The sequence below is a fragment of the Chelonoidis abingdonii genome, chromosome 22 (genome assembly GCF_003597395.2).
Source record: "Chelonoidis abingdonii isolate Lonesome George chromosome 22, CheloAbing_2.0, whole genome shotgun sequence".
In the NCBI taxonomy this organism is placed as follows: domain Eukaryota; kingdom Metazoa; phylum Chordata; order Testudines; family Testudinidae; genus Chelonoidis; species Chelonoidis abingdonii.
Genome location: NC_133790.1, coordinates 3,975,129 through 3,994,990, shown reverse-complemented (window position 1 = coordinate 3,994,990; position 19,862 = coordinate 3,975,129). Strand labels below are relative to the sequence as shown.

Sequence of the window (19,862 nt, the reverse complement as noted above, 5' to 3'; positions counted from 1 at the left end):
AGGGAACTTTTCCTCCACCAGCCCAAATGTCTCATGGGCACCAGGTAGCAAATTAACCCTATACAGGGAAAGGTAGGAGTCTCTCTCTTAGAAGCTGTTTCACAGGCAATGATGCCAGCATGTTAAGCAACACTTCAACTTAATTTAAAGCTGAAAGATGGCAGTAGGCATGTCTGTCTTTTCTCCATGAGAAGTAACTGTCTCTGGGTGTGAGTGGGTTTTCAGCCATAACTCAAGCACGTGGGTGCATCACTTTCCTTTCCTTGCTGATCCCCAGAGGTGCATGCAGCATAATATGCTTCCTGGCACTGAAGTGCCACATCACTTCTCCAGTGCAGCCACTTCAGACTATCAGGAGTTCTTCCACACCATTCTCACCAAGGCTGGAATGTCTGCACTGCAATAAAATAGCTAATAACGCCTTCCTGTTATCACAGGTGTCAACCAGAACAAAGTCCTAATGGTGAACAGGAATTCCTGCTCTGCTTATCGCTATCTTTGCTCATACCGGAAAGGAACCCACTGGATGAGATCAGCACTGACATCTTCCAGCTGAAAGCTTTCTGCTGCCATAAGACTATTGTGATTTGAGTTCACCTGCATCATTTCAGCACTTTGGGGTTTTTTTAAACTAAAGTTTAATATTCAACTGTAGCTAACTCCTAGATTCCATTATGTTGCTGTAACATTCCAATTGATGTAGATTCTAGTTACTAATATTAAATGTCAAATCTGGTTAACCCAAACGATGAAATTCTCTAACATGCAAAATAGCTTTGTCTTAACTTACTGGGTAAGTCAAGTTAAGATCTTAACCATCCAGGAAAGACTTTGAGCAAAAACAAAAGCAGTTCAGTAGGGATCAATGAGCAATTCATGGCACTAACCAGGAGTAATGCACAAACTGCAGACTGGCAAATGTGGCAGTATGGTCTGGAACCAGCTCTGCCCCCATGAGGCAGCACAGTCTGACTTCACCCTGATGCACCAGAGACTAAGTGGACAGAGCGAGTGTGTGCTCTGAACACAGCAAAAATAAGGCTGGCAACACATTCTCTTTACTTGACTCAACATAGTACTAGATGAGGTTGCTTAGCTGGAAAGCACATTCACCCATTTTTCTTTCTGGCCAGTTAGTGTCTATAGTAGACAGAATTCTTTGAGTCATTCTTCATGTCTGGTATATTAATGGCTATACACAGCGCACTGTTTGAGTACAAGGCCCTGAATAGTAATGAAATGAAAATAAAAGATGGGGGGGGAACAACATTCTTTGACTTTAAATTTAATTGAGTTGAAACAACAGAACGTAAGAATGGCCAAAGGTTCATCTAGCCCAGTGTCCTGTCTTCCCACAATGGCCAATGCCAGGTGCCCCAGAGGGAATGAACAGAACAGGGAATCAGTGATCCATCCTGTGCCCATTCTCAACTTCTGGCACACACAGGCTAGGGACACCATCCCTGCCCATCCTGGCTAATAGCCATTGATGGATCTATCCTCCATGAACTAAGCTAGTTCTTTTGGTTAACCCTGTTATAGTCTTGGTCTTCACAACCTCCTCCGGCAAGGAATTCCACAGGTTGACTGTGATGTGTGGAAAAGACTTCCTTTTTGTTTGTGTTAAACTTGCTGCCTCTTAATTTTATTTGGTGAGCCCTAGCTCTTGTTATGAGAGAGTAAATAACACTTGATTTACTTTCTCCACACCAGTGGTGATTTTATAGACCTCTATCAGATCCCCTCCTTCAGTCATCTCTTTTCCAAGCTGAAAAGTTCCAGTCTTATTATTCTCTCCTCATACAGAAGCTGTTCCATGCCCCTAATCAATTTTGTTGCCCTCTTCTGAACCTTTTCTAATTCTAATCTGTTTCTGAACAAAGCACAATCCCTTGACTTGCAGAGTCTTCAACTGTCTCCTCTCACTGAGACAAAACTACTTTCTCTAGCTGCTTGGAAAGTGAATCTGGTAGAGCAGTGGTTTTCAACCGATCATCTGCAGACTCCTGGGGGAATGGGAGGCAAGGGGTGCAGCAGACTAACATGTCCAAACGGGTCTATGCCTCAATTTGAAAAAAATTTTGGGGTCCACAAATGAAAACAAGTTGAACACTGTTCTATAGGGAATGAAGGCAGCTCCTGATTGGCCACTCTTCTAGCTCAGAGGTGTGGTGGTGGCAGCTCTGGGGGGGTATTTCTCCTTTCCCTCTTCCCCAGGCTCTGCAGATGTATTAAAAATGGTTCTTGCTAGCTTAGCACTCTCTATGCTGTGAAGGATGAGGCAAGTACTCCTCCTCTTGCTCCATCAAAGCAGAATACCAAGATCTGCTTGGGATGGGCTGAAGCCACAGACTACATATCCTTGACTTGCTGCCTCTAAATCCTGCTGCTGTACTACTGAAGGGGGAAGAGTCTGGATTAACTAGCTATTCAACTACAATCAGTATCGGAAGATAAATCAATCAATCTAGGGGGAGACTATAACATGACTTAGCTTCCCCTAAAAAAGCACTTGCTATGGGAGCCAGCCAGATAAGACGAGGGACAGCTTTAAAGAGAAACAACAATCAATAGGGATGTAAATATGAAACATTTCTAATTTATTTTGCATATAATCAAACCAAACTAGCACATACTGCATACACAACCATACACAGGAATCCAGCTTAAGCTTTTTGTGCATAGCTATACAAAGTTAGTGACTGTACAAAGCAGATGAGCTTACTAGTGCCGTATGTTCAGTGTAACCCAGGCCACAGAACACTCAGTGAACCAGCCTTAAGATTAAAAACAAGGTGCAGCTATGAGCTCCGCTGTTTTACCTTAAAGGACAAGCTATTTCCATGAATAACTGGTTCAGCTGCACTCTGTATTGCCAATATTACTGTGTGTATTACATGCTGGAAACAATGGCATGAGCCTGAAACAGTTATGCACTTTGCCTTGCTCTCTTGCAGCTGCTGGTTGAGATACTGCTTGTTACCAACTGGGGGTGACCTTAGTTACATAAAAACTGCATCTCTTTTCATCTCAGGAAAGTTGTAAAGGCAAAGGCTTTCTATATGATCCCTTGGCCTTAATGAGGCTTCTCAAAGAACAGCTCACGCTTGGGGAAAAAAAAAAAAAGTGTACTCTTAAGATGGTATTGAAAGCCTGTAAGTTAGTGAAACTATCCCAAGCCAGCTGTGTTGTCAGGAGATCTATTTTAAAGCACAGTGAGGCTTGCACTAAGATTGACTTGTCAGTGTCTGTAAAGTATGCAGAAGATGAAAGCTATGTCCTAACAGCTAAGGGGTTGTATTCAAGGCTTCCAATACAATCTAAAGGCCACCTTTCTGCTGGTCTTCAGGCCCTGGCTGGTGGTTTTAATATTCTGCAGCATAATTAAGGCTTTGTTGAAACTTCTACCCTATTTAATAAGCTTTGTGCTATAGAGGATGTTTTGTTCCGTGCTGCGGCATGAGGGAGGTCCTCTGAGGTCAGAGTCTCAGAGGGTTATGGTCCCATCCATAACTACAGTCAGATCAGATCACATACTGCACATTATTTTCTAACAGACAAGACAATGGTACACTTGTATTGCATAACTAAGGCAATTAGTGAGCTAAACCAAGAATGTACTGAACTGCTGTCACAGTAACTCAATCCTTCCTTCTGACTAACATGGCTTTTAAAAAACCCTTCTCCTTTGCTTGAGTTGTATTAATGTAACTTAAAGCTATTTAGGAGGGGAAAATGCCACTTTTTAGTCTGATTAAAAAGGGCTGGGGAAAGGTGGTGTTTTTAGAAACCTTTGTTTGTTAAATTGTACCACCCAGGGGTAGAAATCTAAGCCCCTGTATTTATACTAAGCTCAAAATGTAACAGGCAGTCTTGTATATTTTCCTTCTTCTCGGGGCTTATCACAGTAGAAATAGAAATGCTGTTGCTTCCTTCTCATTCAGGAATGTATAGTGCTATCTGGACACTGCAAACACAGCCGGCTTGGTACAACAGCACTAGCAAAGACAGCAGGAGAGATTGGACCTCTTGACAGAAAATGCAGATTTCATGTCACTCACTTCTCTACACAACTGACCAGTCAGCCCTGTAACAGTGGTGGGTTGTGCTTTAGTAAACAAGAGCTAAATTCTTAAACATGTAAAATCTCAAAGTACAGAGTATTGGAAATACAGAAGTGTGCAGTTCACTAGAGCGGAGGCTTTTTCCTTCACCACTGCCCCCAGCTCTGCTTGTAGATAACAATCCCCCCAACTGAACAATGACAGGGGAGGGGAGGGACAAAACAACTTCCTTCAGTGTGACAAGAGTTTTAGAAATCAAATAACACATGTAGCTGTGGCAGACAAACCATTTCCTTTGTCAGTACAGACTTGAGATTAAAATGAATAGCCTAGTTTAAACACTGGACCCTAGCAGGGCTTCTCTAATCTTAGACACGTGGGGGTGGGTATTACAGTATCTACATACAAAACACTGCTATGATTGCACTTTGAGCCCACATCTGTCAGTTACACACAGTTCAAGATGCTACACTGACTGTTTGGTTTGAAACTAGCTTTACCACAGTGACCTCTTTACATAACTTTACTACTAGAAAGTTAATGTTTGAGGGGCTAGAAGACAGGCACTAGAAACAGAACTGTACCATGAAAATCATCTTTGGCTGATAGACAGTTGCCTCTGAAAAGCAGTCTCCACACTCACTTTCCTAGGCGTGAATAAACAAGTCAAAATATTGATTGTCCAGTAATCCCTACAAGCAGGTGTATGTATGGCTTTATACCATTCCTACCAACCATTACTTTAGAGAGCAACAGCGAGTGACGCTAACCAAGATAGTAATGCCTTTAAAACTAATATTCCTCTGACACATGCTAAGTGATATCAGGTCTATGCTAATTTTACAGCATAACCATTACTTTTGTCAGACTTCCCGCTAGCCACATTACTGGAAAACAGGAATCACAAGACAGGTGGTCCAGCTAGTCCATCATCCAAGTTCCAAGAGAGGCCAATACCATTCTGCATCAGCAGAAGCTCCAAGAAACAATCTGCCCTGTGTGAAGGTCTCATTCAAAATCCCTGAAGCATGAGGCTTTATATTCCTTCCAAAACTTAGAACCAACTAACTCTGGCTGCTATTTTGAACAACACCCACTGCCTCTGAATAATATATGAACTTCCACCATCACTTTTACTTGACACTCTACTATGCAACAAGAGACTAGGAGGTAGATAAAACACATTATTTGCAACAGAAGAGCAATCTTAGAAAATGTAAAGGTCTATATAGTATTCTAGAGATTATTGTAGCCATTTTCTTCCAGATGGCCTAGAATATGCTGTGATAGAGACAGTGAAGAATAGCTGGAGATATTAACACTTAAAGGGATGGCCACCCATTTCTCCCCAGTAGGCACCAGTATAACAGCACTAGAGGTAAAGCTCCTGGTATCCCTTATAGAACTCCAACTATGAGCAAATGTGTAATTAGCTCCATATTTAGACTAGGATTACACGATGTTAGTAGTAGCCCATGAGGGAGTTATCTAGGGCAGCTGTAAAGAAAAACATCCCTATTGATTCAGGCGAAAGTGGAAAAAGTCATCTAGCATGACCTTCAAATTACATTTTGCGTTTAAGAGTAAATGTTAAATGGTGACTGATTACAGTAGAAATCCTGGATACCTTAGGTAAAGTGTTATGCAAGTCTGATTCCTAGCCTGCCATTTACATAAAGCATAAATATCTCCCATCCTTGAACTCCAGCATAAAAAGGCTGAGGGCTCTCCACTAGGCCTTAGCATACCACTTTCACTGAACCATTACCACAAAGCTCAAGCAGGGGATGCCACAACCAGCTCACTTTAACATACTGCCTGAATTTTGAACTTTAGTGCTGGCAGCTACTCAGACTCAACAAAAAACAGTCTCTGCCAACCAGCAAGACCTAGCCCCAGAGCAGGTCTGGTTCTGAAACAGTATCACTGCTATTTCAAACCAAACAAAGCAACTCTATTCTGGAGGGAAGCCAGCGTCCATAGAACCTTATCTTCTGAAAGCAAGGCTGAAGCACTTCTATCTAAGGTGCCTTCCCCCTTAAATGTCCAGTGGGGAGGAGAGTGGAGAAAGTGCTGAAGCAGATGGGGTTAGTTTCTGTAGCGTCGCTGTGGCACAGAATAGCATTTCTCATGTACAGGAGGTTCAGATGGGATGGACTAAACATGGGTCTGTAGGAAAGGTGGACAGCTCTTTGAAAATCCTAGAGAAAGTGCAGAATAAATACTAAGAGGCAGAAGGAAGAGAACACTCCTCCTCTCTAACCACAAAACAGCAGCAAAAGGAGTGCTGAAAATTCAGAGACATTACACCAAATGCATTGATCTGACCCTTGATACCTTCTTTATTCCTCCAGTAGCTCTACTTCACGTTAAATATCCCAAATCTAGTCTGGTATAAAATGTAATTTTATAGACTTCACTGAACATAAATAAGTTGACTGCTCATCAACTGTAAATAATGGAGCAGGCCAGGCCACAGCTTTCCCAAGAGGGCTGTGCAGTCTGCAGCTGTCACTCCTCACTGATGAAGATGTGCCCTGTCATCTGGACGCTTAATATGAATCCTTCGCACACGTTCAATGCGCTCCCGCTCCTCATCCTCATCCAGGTGATGAGAGCGGCCCGCTGCCCCTCCTGTAGCCTCCAGAAGCGCGTTGTCAGGTCCTCGTCCATCCTGAGCCTCGTAAAGCAAAATGTTCAGTGTCTCTTCATAAATTCGGGCTTCTGGGAACTCCACCTGAGTGCCCAAAACAGCTAGTTTAGGAGAAGCAAAATCAATCTTACTCACTCCAGGTTGGCTTAAATGTCAGCCTAGCCCTCCAGTTTTTATGTACCCTTTGGTAGTTAAGAAATCCTCTCCATTATTCTTGGATGGTGGTACTCTGCAGGAAGTGTGAAATCTTGCAAAAAGTTAAAGCTATTAAGAGGAACTCTTTATGATCTATGTTTCTCTGCTCCACCTACTGGCTTTCAGCCTCAGATGTCCAATGTCCAGTGTTCTCAGACATGAGCATTACCACAAAAAGGCAGATGCAAAGGCAGATTCTTTCTGCACAAAGTAAGATTGTATGTGAACAGAATACTCCTGGTTTTCATGAAGTATCTTTATATGTTAAAAAAGTGAAGCTGGGTGAATGCATGAGTGGGTTTAAAGATCAGAGCTTCCATTTATTTGTATTGTGATAGTATCTGGAAGTTAGTACCCTATTGTGCTATGCACAAGCACAAGATTATCCCTGTCCCACAGAACTTATTAGTTTGATTTGTTCTCTGCCCTCTCCTCTTTAGAAGGTATAGTGGATGCTCTAGGGAGGAGAGAGCTATTAAAGGGAGGTTTCAGAACAGAAGTCAGGACATTACTCTTACAGCAGCTACTAGGTTGCATGAATGAGTTTTATCCCTACCTTTGTCTGTTTCTTCTCAGTAGCATAGACAATGGAGGTGCAGCAGACCTCAGCAATCTTACGCCCCTGTCCATAGAAAGACCAGCAGCAAATCTCATCTCCTATCACATCCTTAATAAAGAGGACTCTCCCATTAAACCGCAGTGACAGCTTATCAAACAGCTCGATGTTCTTCAGCATGTTGTCATCAGAATTACTGCAAGAGAACAGGGCATCAGTCAAACAGAGTTAATGCCACGCAGAGGAAATAAGAACTAAGGAGATTCAGGCAGCTGGAGGTCTAGATGTCCTGCCTCCCTTTATTTACTGTACCAACCATCAAGGTTGTGTTTAGACTTGAGCTCTGGGGCTGCTTCATCTCACTTAGAATCACTCACCACATTAGGGGAGAGCCTGCAGCTGAAGGGTGACTGGCCTTCGGCGAAGAAGGTGCAGAGTGTAATACAGGGTCAGTGGTGGGAGTAACCGCTTCAGGATCCATCCCTCAACTAACCTAGTCCATCTACTAAACTTTAGCATTAGCTGGATTGGGTCAGTGTTGTGATGAGTTAGATACTGTCACATATGAGGATGAGAGCCCTGCCACCACGCCTGCTCAACTGAGAGCCACATAGGCACAGCCCTCTGTCTCCTGGCCAACTGCCAACTCTGTAGGTAAGACCGCTGCAGGCCATGCAGAAGACAGGGCATCATTTTGCCATGGAACCCCTGCAGGTTACAGCTGGGTATTAAAGAGAAAGCTCTTTATTGCTGCAAGTGTGCACTTAGAAATGGAAACTTCTCCTGTGGAAAGCTAACCCCTGTTAGCAGGGACTCCACAAACTACGCAGGAAAAGTGCTTACTGCATATGTCAACAACAAACACTCAGTAAAGGGAAAAGCCCGTTCTCCTGGAATCTGGTTTCAGACTTAATTTCCAGTTGAAACGGTACATTTAATAACTGATAATGGAAGTTGTTTTACCTGGTGTAGGAATACTTGTTATTACTTCTGTTATACAGCAACTTTACGGCTGGCTGGAAGAAAACAAACATACAGGAAGCTGTAGTACAGCTGCAACCTTAGTTCCAGGCACGCCCCGGCAGCAGAGAAGGGGTCACATAAAGTGATAGTGCTGTGCGTACACCCACCATTTGTGCAAGTGCTGCTGAGGCTGCTGCCTGGTGCTAGCGTGGCAGTCCTGTGTCCCCCGGACAGGTACAGCACAAGTTTCCCCCACGGCGTGCCTTAACCCTGATGTCCCTGGGCTGCAGTGACCAGATCAGTCCTTTATGCCTCTGCTGAGACCCCCAATTAATGCCTGCTGTGGTGGGGTTTTTTTGGGGGGGGGGGGGGGGGGGGGGGGAGGTGAGGAATAGCAGGAAGGAGAGTGCATACGTGTCTAATGGAAACAGGAGCCATTAACATTTCATGGCAGGCAAATATCAGTGACTATTGGGCTGGTAAGACAGGTTAAAGGCTCTGTAGCCCACGATTGATGCCCGAAGTCAACCTGTCCTCCCTACTGACTTTACCTGAATACGTAAGGCAGGGAAGGCCCACACTGTAAGATGCATTTTTTTTCAAATATAGACCCATTTAAAGACCTAGCTGAAAAGCTGTTTAACTTCTAATTCAGATGGAATAACTAGGCTGCAGAGACCAAGTACCAGTTTTCAGACTCACAAGTTAACAGATAGGTTCCTGAGCATGCACAATTCTGCAAACTAGTGGGTCACATTCCAAAGAGTCCGCTGACATAAGAACTGCCACACTGGGTCAGAACAAAGGTCCATCCAGCCCAGTATCCTGTCTACTGACAGTGGTCAATGCCAGGTGCCCCAGAGGGAGTGAACCTAACAGGTAATGATCACAGTGACTCTCTCCTGCCAGCCATCTCACCCTCTGACAAACAGAGGCTAGAGCACCATTCCTTACCCATCCTGGCTATAGCCCATTAATGGACTTAACTCGCATGAATTTATTCTATCTCCTTTAAACCCTGTTATAGTCGCAGCCTCCAGAACCTCCTCAGGCTAGAGTTCCATAAGTTGACATTCTGCAAACTGTGTGAAGAACTTCTTCCTTTTATTTGTTTTTAAACCTGCTGCCCTTAAATTTCATTATGGTGGGCCAGCCCTTATATTATGCGAAACAAATAAGTAACTTTTCCGTATTCATCTTGTTTCTCCAAACCACTCAATGATTTTATAGTACACTCCTATCCATATCCCCCCTTAGTCTCCTCTTTTCCAAGCTGAAATGTCCTAGCCTCTTTAATCTCTCCTCATATGGGACCCGTTCCAACCCTCTAATCATTTTAGTTGCCCTTCTCTGAACCTTTTCTAATGCCAGTGTATCTTTTTTGAGATGAGGAGACCACATCTGTACACAGTATTCAAGCTGTGGGCATACCATGGATTTATAGAAGGGCAATAAAATATTCTCAGTCTTATTTTTGATCCCTTTTTAAATGATTCCTAACATCCTGTTTGCTTTTTGACTGACTCTGCACACTGCATGGTCGTCTTCAGAGAACTATCCACGATGACTCCAAGATCTCCGTCACTCTGGCTGGTGAGCTCTGCCTAGCTATAATCGAGGTGTGTGCAAACTTCCCCCAGGGACCAAGCACAGCCTGCTCCTCCTTACCTTATTGGATGTTGCTATAAGTTTTTGCTCTTCCTTAGAAGAAGTGATGACTGGCACTTTGCAGAATGGCTCGTATGCATCTTTGTTCTGCTGAAACAAGACAGTCTGTCAAATGCAGCAGGTGAATGGAAATCTACGGTAGGGCCTTTGAACAAAATGCAGGGGACCATCAAGCTTTCTCTCATATTGAAGCCTGGGATTAGCTACAGCGATGCAGATGGAGTGGTGACTCACCATTGTCTGAGCCAAGAGGACTTGATGGAGCAGTGAGCTGACCCAATGAGATAGCTATGTTCCTTTGTGCAGGCATGCTGGGAACAGGGGCATTACATACTTCCCCATCTTGCTCCCCCGTGAGGGGAAGAGGTACATGAACAGCTGCTGAGGTGCTCTGGGGAGCCTGGGCTCCATCCCCAGGACCGCATTAATGCACCACAGGCCTGTGCCTAAGGCCCTGGCTTCTGGGGTCATGTGACTCTAGATGCCCAACTTTTTCATTTAAAAAGGTTCCTAACTCATTTATGGAAAAATTTGATCTGAGCATAACTGATGTAATGGTGCCTGCCTGAGTCTGCAGAGAGCCTGAAACAAACATGGCTCAGAAGAGTTAACTCTCTAATGCATCTCAACAGGTTGTTAACTCCAAGACCCACTGCTTTGACAGGCCTACTCCACCCCTGCCAAAGACTTTGGGCAGGAAGAGATGAGTGCAGAAGACCCTAAGCAACCATGCAATGGCTGCTGGGGCCCCCCCAGTTGCTGCTGCTCCTGGGGGAGCAAAGCACCTTATGCCTTTGACTACACCTCTCTGCCATCAGCACTCCACGCAGGTGTTAGGGTCACAGAACAGGCCTGTAGAATCTTATACTGGTGATGAGCAAGCAGGAAAAAGTCCAGCTTGACAGTGGGATCCCAAGGGTGTTCGTGGTGCTGGCAGTTTTAACTATCTTTATTTGTAAGCTAATCGGATCTGATCTCTGACAAGTACATACACCTGGCACCCCATGATGCCATGTTTAAAGTTCACTAGACACAGAGAAAAGAATGATTTGTCCAGAAAAATACTTGATCTTTCCTAACACCTTACAGCCTTAACAATCCACATCAAACAAAGGAGCGGGGACTCATTTTTCACTGCTTCCTGCGGACAGGGCAGGAAGTGGGATTAATCAGAGGAAATATTCGGAGGGCGTAAGGAAAGGCTGGCTGATGGAATAAGCTCAAGCCACTGGCACTGGCTGGTGACCAGGCGTCTCACTAGCTCCATGCTGAAGACTGCACACCTACCTGTAGAGCTGCCTGGCACTCATCCACCAGACCCTGAACCAGGTAATACTTGGCCTCAGCCAGCAGCTCTTCAATCTCTCTCCGGCTCTCGGGAAGAGGCACGGCCCCGTCACGCAGGTAATTTAATATTGTCCCGAAGTGTTTGCCACAGCGGTCGATCAGAATCCAGCCTGGGAGGGATAAAGCAGGGTACAGCTGAACAGCGGGAAGGGAAAGACTTAGGCAAAGAGTCCACCACTCTCCCTCTTTCCAACTCCAGCTGGCCAGAACGTGGTGCAACACACGGCAACTCTGCGCAGAGGAGCCTCTCCCCAGAACATTGCCTCATGCTGGTGCACTGAGCACATCCTGCTGAAAGGCTCCAAAATCCCCCATCTCTGCTTGAGTTGGCAGCTGGAACAGCAGCAGGCTGTACTTCTACAGGGAATTCTCTGTGCGTCTGTATCTCCAACATTTCTTCAAGTGTGTGGTGGGAGGCGAAGGGAGGAAGCTCACTGTATCTTTCAACTCTCAAGCCACTGACCATCAGTTAGCTGAAGTGGTAGCAAAACAAAATTCCCACCATCAAATTAAACTTAGTTTTTCTCCTCCCCCCCCAACCCCCCGGGCAACTTCTTTTCCTGGAATCCTGTCTGCTCTGTTGGACCTGCTAGCATACTTCAACCCTTGACTGCCCCTGCTGCCCTCAAACACCCACCCACCGGGGCAGATTTTCTATAACTACAGCTAAGAGACAGCTTAGGGCAAAACCAGGGATTCCCAGGTAGCTAACTGGAGTCTAGCGGTATGTCTACATTGCACTAAGCCATTGGCGGCTGGCCCAGTGTAGCAGACTCAGCCCGGTGGGGCTCAGATTGTGAGGCTGTAACATTGCAGTGGAGATGTTTGGGTTTCGGCTGGGGCCCAGGCTCTGAGATCCTGCGGGGAGGGTCCCTTAGCCCAAACATCTAAGGAAGAAGTTTTATAGCCCCACAGTCCCGGTCTAAGTCAGCTGACCCAGGCCAGCCCTGGGCGTTTTACCCTGAGGGACCTAAAGCCAGTCAAGGGCAGAGCCAGGGACAGAACCCAGGAGTCCCACCTGTTACAACTGGCTCTCTCATGCCTTAGACCCCTTACTATACACAAACAAGAGAATGGTGAACCTACGCAAAATCCCCATCATGCTGGTATTTAATGGCTGTTCTGGGACAGACCACTCCTCCCCAGCATGCAGGAAAGACTGTTGTTGTTTCAAAGAACATTTATTTTCTCCCATCCCCTGCAGGACCCTGATGAAATGCATTCCCCTCCGCATCCCACACACTGCTATGGAAGGGGGGCTTGGGAGTGCTTGCCACTCCAGATGCTTTATTTTTTAAAAACAACGGCAGATTTGCACTGAAAATAATCCTGCTGCCCGCAAGCAGCATTCATGCAAGAAGGATGAGAAGGAAGCTAAGATGTGTGTAAGACACAGATACTAGGGAGTTCAGCAGAATCTTTGCAAGTCCCATTTCATCTTCCTTATTCCTAACTGGCACTGAATGGGAACAGCAAACCGATTAGCAGATGAATGCTTTTAAAGTGCTTTGAAGATGTAATGCGAGTATGTGAGCAGTACGAGTGACGCATGAGATCGTTCTACACGTTGTAGCGTTTCTTTTACACCACCACCTGCTAAAAGGCCCATTACTTACCAGTACTGGATACGGATACCAGACAGAAAGGGAAACAAAGCTTCAGCAGAATTTAGAATAAACTATACGGCACCCGTAATCGGAATAAGTTGTTCATATTTCATCTCCACACAACAGCAGTCCATCTCCTGAAGCAGACCAAAGGGCCCAGAAAGACATTATGCAACGTCCAGCTCAAGTTTCCATAAACAGGCGGCCATTTTTATGGGCCTTGACTCAAGAATGTACTCAGGAAACGCTTGTGGGGAAGGACTCATATTTTAGACAAATAAGGGAAAAGTAGGGTAAAGCATGTACCACATGGCTTGAATTAATGAAATTACTACTAAAACTCTGATTACTTGGTTAATTCTCCAGCCCCTGAGTTGAATGTAGGCCTTTCCTCCTGATGGCCTAATTAGCAAGAGATTCACTAGCATTCTACTCTGCACTTTTCTCGGTTTTCCCCCTTACACTGGGGTGCTGCATGGTTAGGACTGCAGCGTCAGAGGGCGTGGGAGGAATGTACTAGGAAGTTAGGGTGATTACACAGACCTGATTTACAGATGCTTGTTGCAAATTGACAAAGGAATCAAACTACGATTGTCCCAAATTACTGGGCATAGTACAACATATATAGGGGCCACGGCAGAAATGAGGACCACTGGCCACTGCAGCCATTCCCAAGACAATGCCACTCCGCTGTAAGGGGGAGAGGGCACAGAAAACGCCATCCTCCCAAAACCCGAGAACTATCACAGACCAAATGGAGCCAGTGACTTGATTTATTGGAATTGCGTAGGGGGGATGGTATAGGGAGAACAGATGCATTCTGGGCACAGGACTGGCAGTCAATAACTCCTAGGTTCTCATCCCAGCTGTGACACCCTCTCTGGACTTGGAAAAGTTAACTTCAGCTTTGGTTTCCCTCGCTGTAAACCTGTAGGAATGCTACCTTCCTAATGGCCCAGGCAGCTGTAGCAAGGATGAGAAAATGCTTTAAAGTGCAAAATGGTGCTGGGTTGCTAAACACCACATTTAACAACTCCATCACTGTGACTTATAGATGCTTTTGTTCTTACTAGTCAGCCAAAATGTGCTGCAAAAAGGAGAGATTTACCAGGAAAGTGAGCCCCACAGCCACCCCCGCAGCCTGGCTGCTGCAGAGCTAAGAAAGCAGGTTTCATCTGTAGTCTGCAGTCTTATAAAGCTTTATTTTAATAATTGTTGTTTTACAAAATGTTTTGGGATCCACTAATCAGGCAGGAATAAATATCCTCAGGAACCATAAAAAGACACAATGGGAAACATGGGAGTTTAACTTTTGTTACACAAAGAATTGAAAAGTGATGGCTCCCAAACACCAATACTAAAGCAAACAGCTCCTTCTAGCCAAGTCTTAACAAATAACATCATATCTTGGCATTAGATTACTTGGGGGTCTTCATGAGGCTCTTGTTTAAAGCAGACTAATGAAATCTGGTCTCTCATTAAAATCTAAAAAACACATTTTAGAACAGCTGGGGAGACTAGGAATTCATGTTGCACAGCGAATTCCGGGGGCCTTTGTGGGAGACTAGTGTCTTTCCCCAACCTCTATCCTACTACTCCAGTAAGATGTAGATTTTGAAATATACAGGTTGCTTTAGCTTTCAGATTAAATCTGTAAACTGAAAAGAATCTATATTGTAGCTATTTCTCCTCCAAGATGAGAAGATGTATATTATTTCTATTGTAAATTGGGGGAGGGGGTGTCATACTATGGTGACAGAAGCCATATGATCATTTACTTAGAACAGGATTCTCAGTGTGAAATGCTCCACTAGTTTAAAAACTTTATTCTGTAATTTTCTCAAAGAATCTAGCTGCTTTTCCTGAAAAACACTTCCTATTTTGTGCCAGATTTTGGGTGTGACTGAAGAACACAGTATTTGAAGGCTTTGAGATAAGGGTAGTTTCCTTTAAACACCATGATGCTATTGTCCTGGTTTCCATTAACACTTCCAAGTAAAACCAGGCAGTGGAAGATAAAACATTAGCTACTACAGCAGGAGGATCTCATGTCAACATGCAAGAAGTGCTAAAATCCCCCTGAAACACCAGCACAAAGGGGCAAATGAGGCATTCGACCCACGAACTGTGACAGTCACAGCAAAGCAAACATGGTGTTTAACAGGGTCAGATCCAGATGGCCTTATACCCTTGGCAGTAGTACCTTCAACTTTTCCCTCCAGGCAGGGCACAGAATCTGTCCACACATAGAAAAGTGGACTTCCTATTTTAAGGACACATTGTAATAGCACTTGTACTGTATCGACCCAGAGCCTTCTGGGTGAAGCTCTGAGACCATGCATTGGGCAGCGTTTGTTTAGTAGTGAGTGGACAGTGCAAGGGCATAGTTTTAATCACAGTTCTAACTCACTTGCAGTGTGGCCTTAGGTGAGTTATTTATCCATGTTACAGATGAGGAAACACAGAGAAGTTAAGGGGTTCTCCCTACTCCTAAGGATAGTGGGAGGATTAATGTTGTCTAATGCTATAAGCATTCTTCTGATTCAGTGCCACGGCTGAAATTCTGAAACCACTGCAAAAGAACCAGGGTGATGAATTACGTTCAGTAGGTTGCATTCTAGTGCTCTCATTAAACAGGAAGTAAATGATGACTGAGTAGCTGGCATGTTTCCCTCTCGATCAGCACTGAACCAATGTTCCCCTGGCATTAGGGGCTGTGACGCTGGATGTACAGAGTGTTAGATGAAATGTAATAGAACAGTCTATGGTTAGTAATGATCCCATGAGACTTTCAAAAGTAATCATGGCCAACTTGGATAATTATATTCTTGCTTACCTACCTATAATTCCCCCTGCATTTTCCATACAAGAGAGACTCTCTCTGCTTCCTATCCTAAAACTGTTAGGTAGAGTAGTTGTGCACTGTTAAATAGCTGTAACGTCCGACTGCAGAGATCCCTGACTTTTTTGTGATGAGGAGACTGATCCCTTAAGAATTTAGAATTCTGTATAGTACTTGGATACTTGCAAAAGCCACTACAAAAACTGAACCAAACTCGACTATTTCCCCAATTGTTTAGAGATGGGACTCTAGCTAAAATGGTAATACTGAAATATTGAATTGTGTTGTATTTCAAACAGGTTGGCTGCGAATCCACTTCCTGCTCTCACAAGAAAACCATCAGGAGGGCCTTATTTAAACCATAACTTATTTCTCCCCAGCGCTAGACACATCCTAGACGCACTATGGCACTGAAAACTAAGTTCAGTTGCTCCAGTTCAGGAGCAATACATAATCCATCCTCAGGATAAGTTCAAATATTCAATACACTAACAAGCTAATCAACAGAAAAGAGTTTTTAACCTCTAAGCTCAGTCTACTAATGAACTATTGTTAAAGACAATGTGTGTATAAATCTGCAAATATGGCAGCGGTCAGATAATGGGCAAAATGCCAAAACACAAATAGAAAGCTGTGCCTGGAATTAAAGTCAGTGGTACTCCCACATGGTGGGAATGTTGATATTTAACTGGGCTAAAAGTTTTGAACAACCCTCAGATGATGAAACTTCTCTTGTATCTTCACACAATTAGTACATGTAAAAAGATCAAGTTTTCTCCCATTACATTCTGAATTATCCCTTTGCAGATGGACTTGACTGAAGAGATCCATTTGCTAGCTGCTTTTACAGATTTGTAGTTTTTTGCTTGTCTCATATATGTCCTAGTAAATGACTAACATCACAATTATTCAGACGCAAGAAATTCATAAATAGTTGTCAGTAACCTCAGTAGAGGTGGCTTCTTTACATTTCATAACTGGTTTGTTTTCTAGAATTCAACACTATGTAACCTCACATGAAAAATGAAGTTACAGCCCCTTTCATCCAAGGATCCCCAAAGCACTTAATATACTAAGGATCAAAACCCTCATAAGGTAAGTTTTAGTTCTATATTACAGAGATATCAAACAAGTCAATTAACCTTTCAGCCTCAAGGTCAAAAAGCAGGTTCTGACTCCTAAGCCTTGTGCTAACCACGCCACTCAGTTCCTCTAACAGAGGACTTTTCATCTCAGTGTTTCAGAAGAAAGCAAAAGTTTATTCAACTGGGTCTGACAGGAACCTTTGACTTTACCGTAATCTAACGAGAGGAGGGTCATGGCTTCAGAGAAGTAAGATTCAAATCTTTCCTGTTTCATGGTTTCTCTCAGCTGTATAGTTTGCTAGCCATAGTAACAAAACAACAACAAATGCCTTAGAGAAGCCTGGGGCTAGGATAAGCTTGTTCACTACAACGGTCAGTTTTCTAATGTGTTGATCAATCTTGACTGAAGGGTTATTTTTTCCCTGCCATGAGTCTCTAAATGATGTGAACAGTGTCTCTTTACCTTCACTGTCGGTGAGAACCTCCATGCGGCCGCTGAACATGGCCTTAAGCATGGTGTCTTGCTTGGTCAGGGTCTGCATTGTGGTGTAGTAGAGGGCTCCACCAACATTCAGTTTGACATACTTGGAGCTCGGGCTGGTCCCTTTGAAGGAGGTGGTGCGAGTTGCAGCTGCCGGCACTGCTGAGCTCACCACGCTTTCTCCTGACATCTCTTCCTGAAAACAAAGGAGGCTGCGAATTAGACCTGCTTTTGCACTGCGTACCACACAACGGACTGCTCCCTTGTAACATTTTATGTAGGTAATACTAATCCCCTGCTGTTCCATCGCCCCAGCGGGGAAACTCACAGTGCATCCCGATATCCTGTCAGGCTTATCTCCATTTTGCAGCTGGTGGAATCTAGATGAAATGTTTTGTCCAAACTCACAACATGAGAGGGGCAGGGCTGGAAATAAAGCCAGGAGTTTTGCCCTGCCCTACACCCTCTCATTGAATGAAAACTGCTTCTCCTAGGCCTGTCTCTGTAATAAAATATGAAAAACCCTAAGGAACAGTTTCAGGACTTTTTACTAGAGACCTGCCCTGTAAGTAGTTTAATGCCATGTTGACCAGTTTCTTGCACCTATGGCAAACAGAGCAAAGTTAAGCTAAACTGAAATCCAGAGCATTGCCTATTAGCATTCACTCTGACTGTCCAATGCTTAACTTTTTTTTTTTTTTTTTTTAAACGCGGCAGGTTACTTCCCCTTTCTTAACTAACTTCAAGTTTACAATGGCTTTGTACCCAATGGAAGCATTTAAAGCCAACATTTTTTTCACACTAAACAGCTCCTCTCAATTCACAGCACCACAGACAATCTTGTGCATGGAAGATTCTGGACTTTCATGCTATATCACTATAAACAATTTCAGCTGATCTGAATTCACTATACATGGGTTCCACTGTTTAACTTTCCACAGTGGGTGTTATTTCAGTCTCAACTCCTCCTCTTCGCTACCTTTAAATATTTTACTTAAAGTCACAAAGAAACCCTGCATACAATCTCCTGAGGGTTAGACAAGCCAATTAAAGAATGTAAATACACTAAACCAGTGCAGAGTTTTGTGAACTCTGGGCAGCATTTTACAACCGTAAGTTATCTACTGTGGCTAAACTGAGTAGAAGGATGAAAAAGTGCATTCATCTCTCCACCTCAAAACTCACACAATTTAAGTTCTTCTGGGAAGTGGCTTAGTTCTGGCATCATCTGGCATTTGAGTACATTCACACCCATATAGGGAGTCAGACTGGATGATCCGTAAAACTATTACAAATCTCACTGGCTGTGATTTCAGCAAGAAAAAAATCTTTAGTAAGTTAATTTAGTGCTCCTGAAATGGAGAGGGTATGTGCGTTTGTGACTGCAGCCATCCCATCTCCCTACACTCACAGTGCTTTCAATGCAGTTAGGACAGAGTGTAATCTCTTACTATTCTTGCCTCGAGATTTTCCACACACTGTTCCATTGAACTACCTCCTTCCTAACCTGTAGCATCCAGGCTGTATCATGAACCCTCCTGAGCAGAGGCAACATTGTGAGATCATTTTAAAATGTGGATATGTGAGAACTAAGATAAGAAGCTTCCCCATCAATCATCTAATAAGACTCAGACTGTAAGCTCTAGAGCAGAAGGGCTCACATGCTAAATAACAGCTGCTCCAAGCAACTGAATAAAGTTGCGTTTTTGTATATCAAAAGACTGAAAGGGAGATAAGTTAGCCACGTTACATATATATCACTCTCTGACTCACTCATGACCAGGCCTCTGTCAAATCACCACTTTGTGGTTAGCCTCAGGCTCCTATAATGCACCAGGATGGGATAACTAAAGTACAGTCACCTCAAACCCATCGAGGTCCTACAGCCTTTGGGGCAAACAGTCTTCTGCACACATGGCTAGAAGCCACCTCTTAAATCAGCCATGTTCCACTGCCCTACAGAGACCTTTGATGCAGCTGGCTGCATTTGGCAGGCAGAACCTGGACAGAGGCTATCCGGCAGCTCAGCAGGGCACTAGGGGACCATTATGCATAGCAAGGTGTCTCCTTGCTACTGTTAGCAGAGGAGAGAGGCGTGGCCCGCAGATACACCACCACCCCCGGCAGCTAGAGTGACAGTAACAATAGACCCAGCCCCTGTACTGCACTTCCCACCTCTGCCCCAGCCTGCAGAGGCGACCTCCCCCCCTTATAGACTCAGACTCTAGGACTGGAAGGGACCTCGAGAGGTCATCGAGTCCAGTCCCCTGCCCTCATGGCAGGACCAAATACTGTCTAGACCATCCCGGATAGACATTTATCTAAACTACTCTTAAATATCTCCAGAGATGGAGATTCCACAGCCTCCCTAGGCAATTTTTTCCAGTGTTTAACCACCTGA

General features: G+C 44.2%; 1 protein-coding gene across 5 annotated transcripts in view; it reads right to left on the bottom strand.

Annotated features, from left to right (window-relative positions):
• KCTD10 (potassium channel tetramerization domain containing 10) overlaps positions 1-19,862 on the bottom strand; it is a 399,500-nt gene that overhangs the window by 39,304 nt on the left and 340,334 nt on the right. For 3 of the 5 annotated variants that reach the window (XR_012654701.1, XR_004377158.2, XM_032805429.2), the window contains exons 2-6: positions 17,444-17,673; positions 11,387-11,556; positions 10,100-10,189; positions 8,432-8,484; positions 7,469-7,664 (exon numbers count right to left, since the gene is read on the bottom strand). Coding sequence is in view for 3 of the 5 variants with exons in the window: in XM_032805429.2 (XP_032661320.1) it covers positions 7,469-7,664; positions 8,432-8,484; positions 10,100-10,189; positions 11,387-11,556; positions 17,444-17,651 (717 nt within the window). In the remaining 2 variants the exon portion in view is untranslated. Of the gene's footprint in view, positions 1-2,579; positions 6,802-7,468; positions 7,665-8,431; positions 8,485-10,099; positions 10,190-11,386; positions 11,557-17,443; positions 17,674-19,862 lie in introns of those variants that run through there. The other 2 variants (XM_032805427.2, XM_032805428.2) reach the window with 2 other exon arrangements.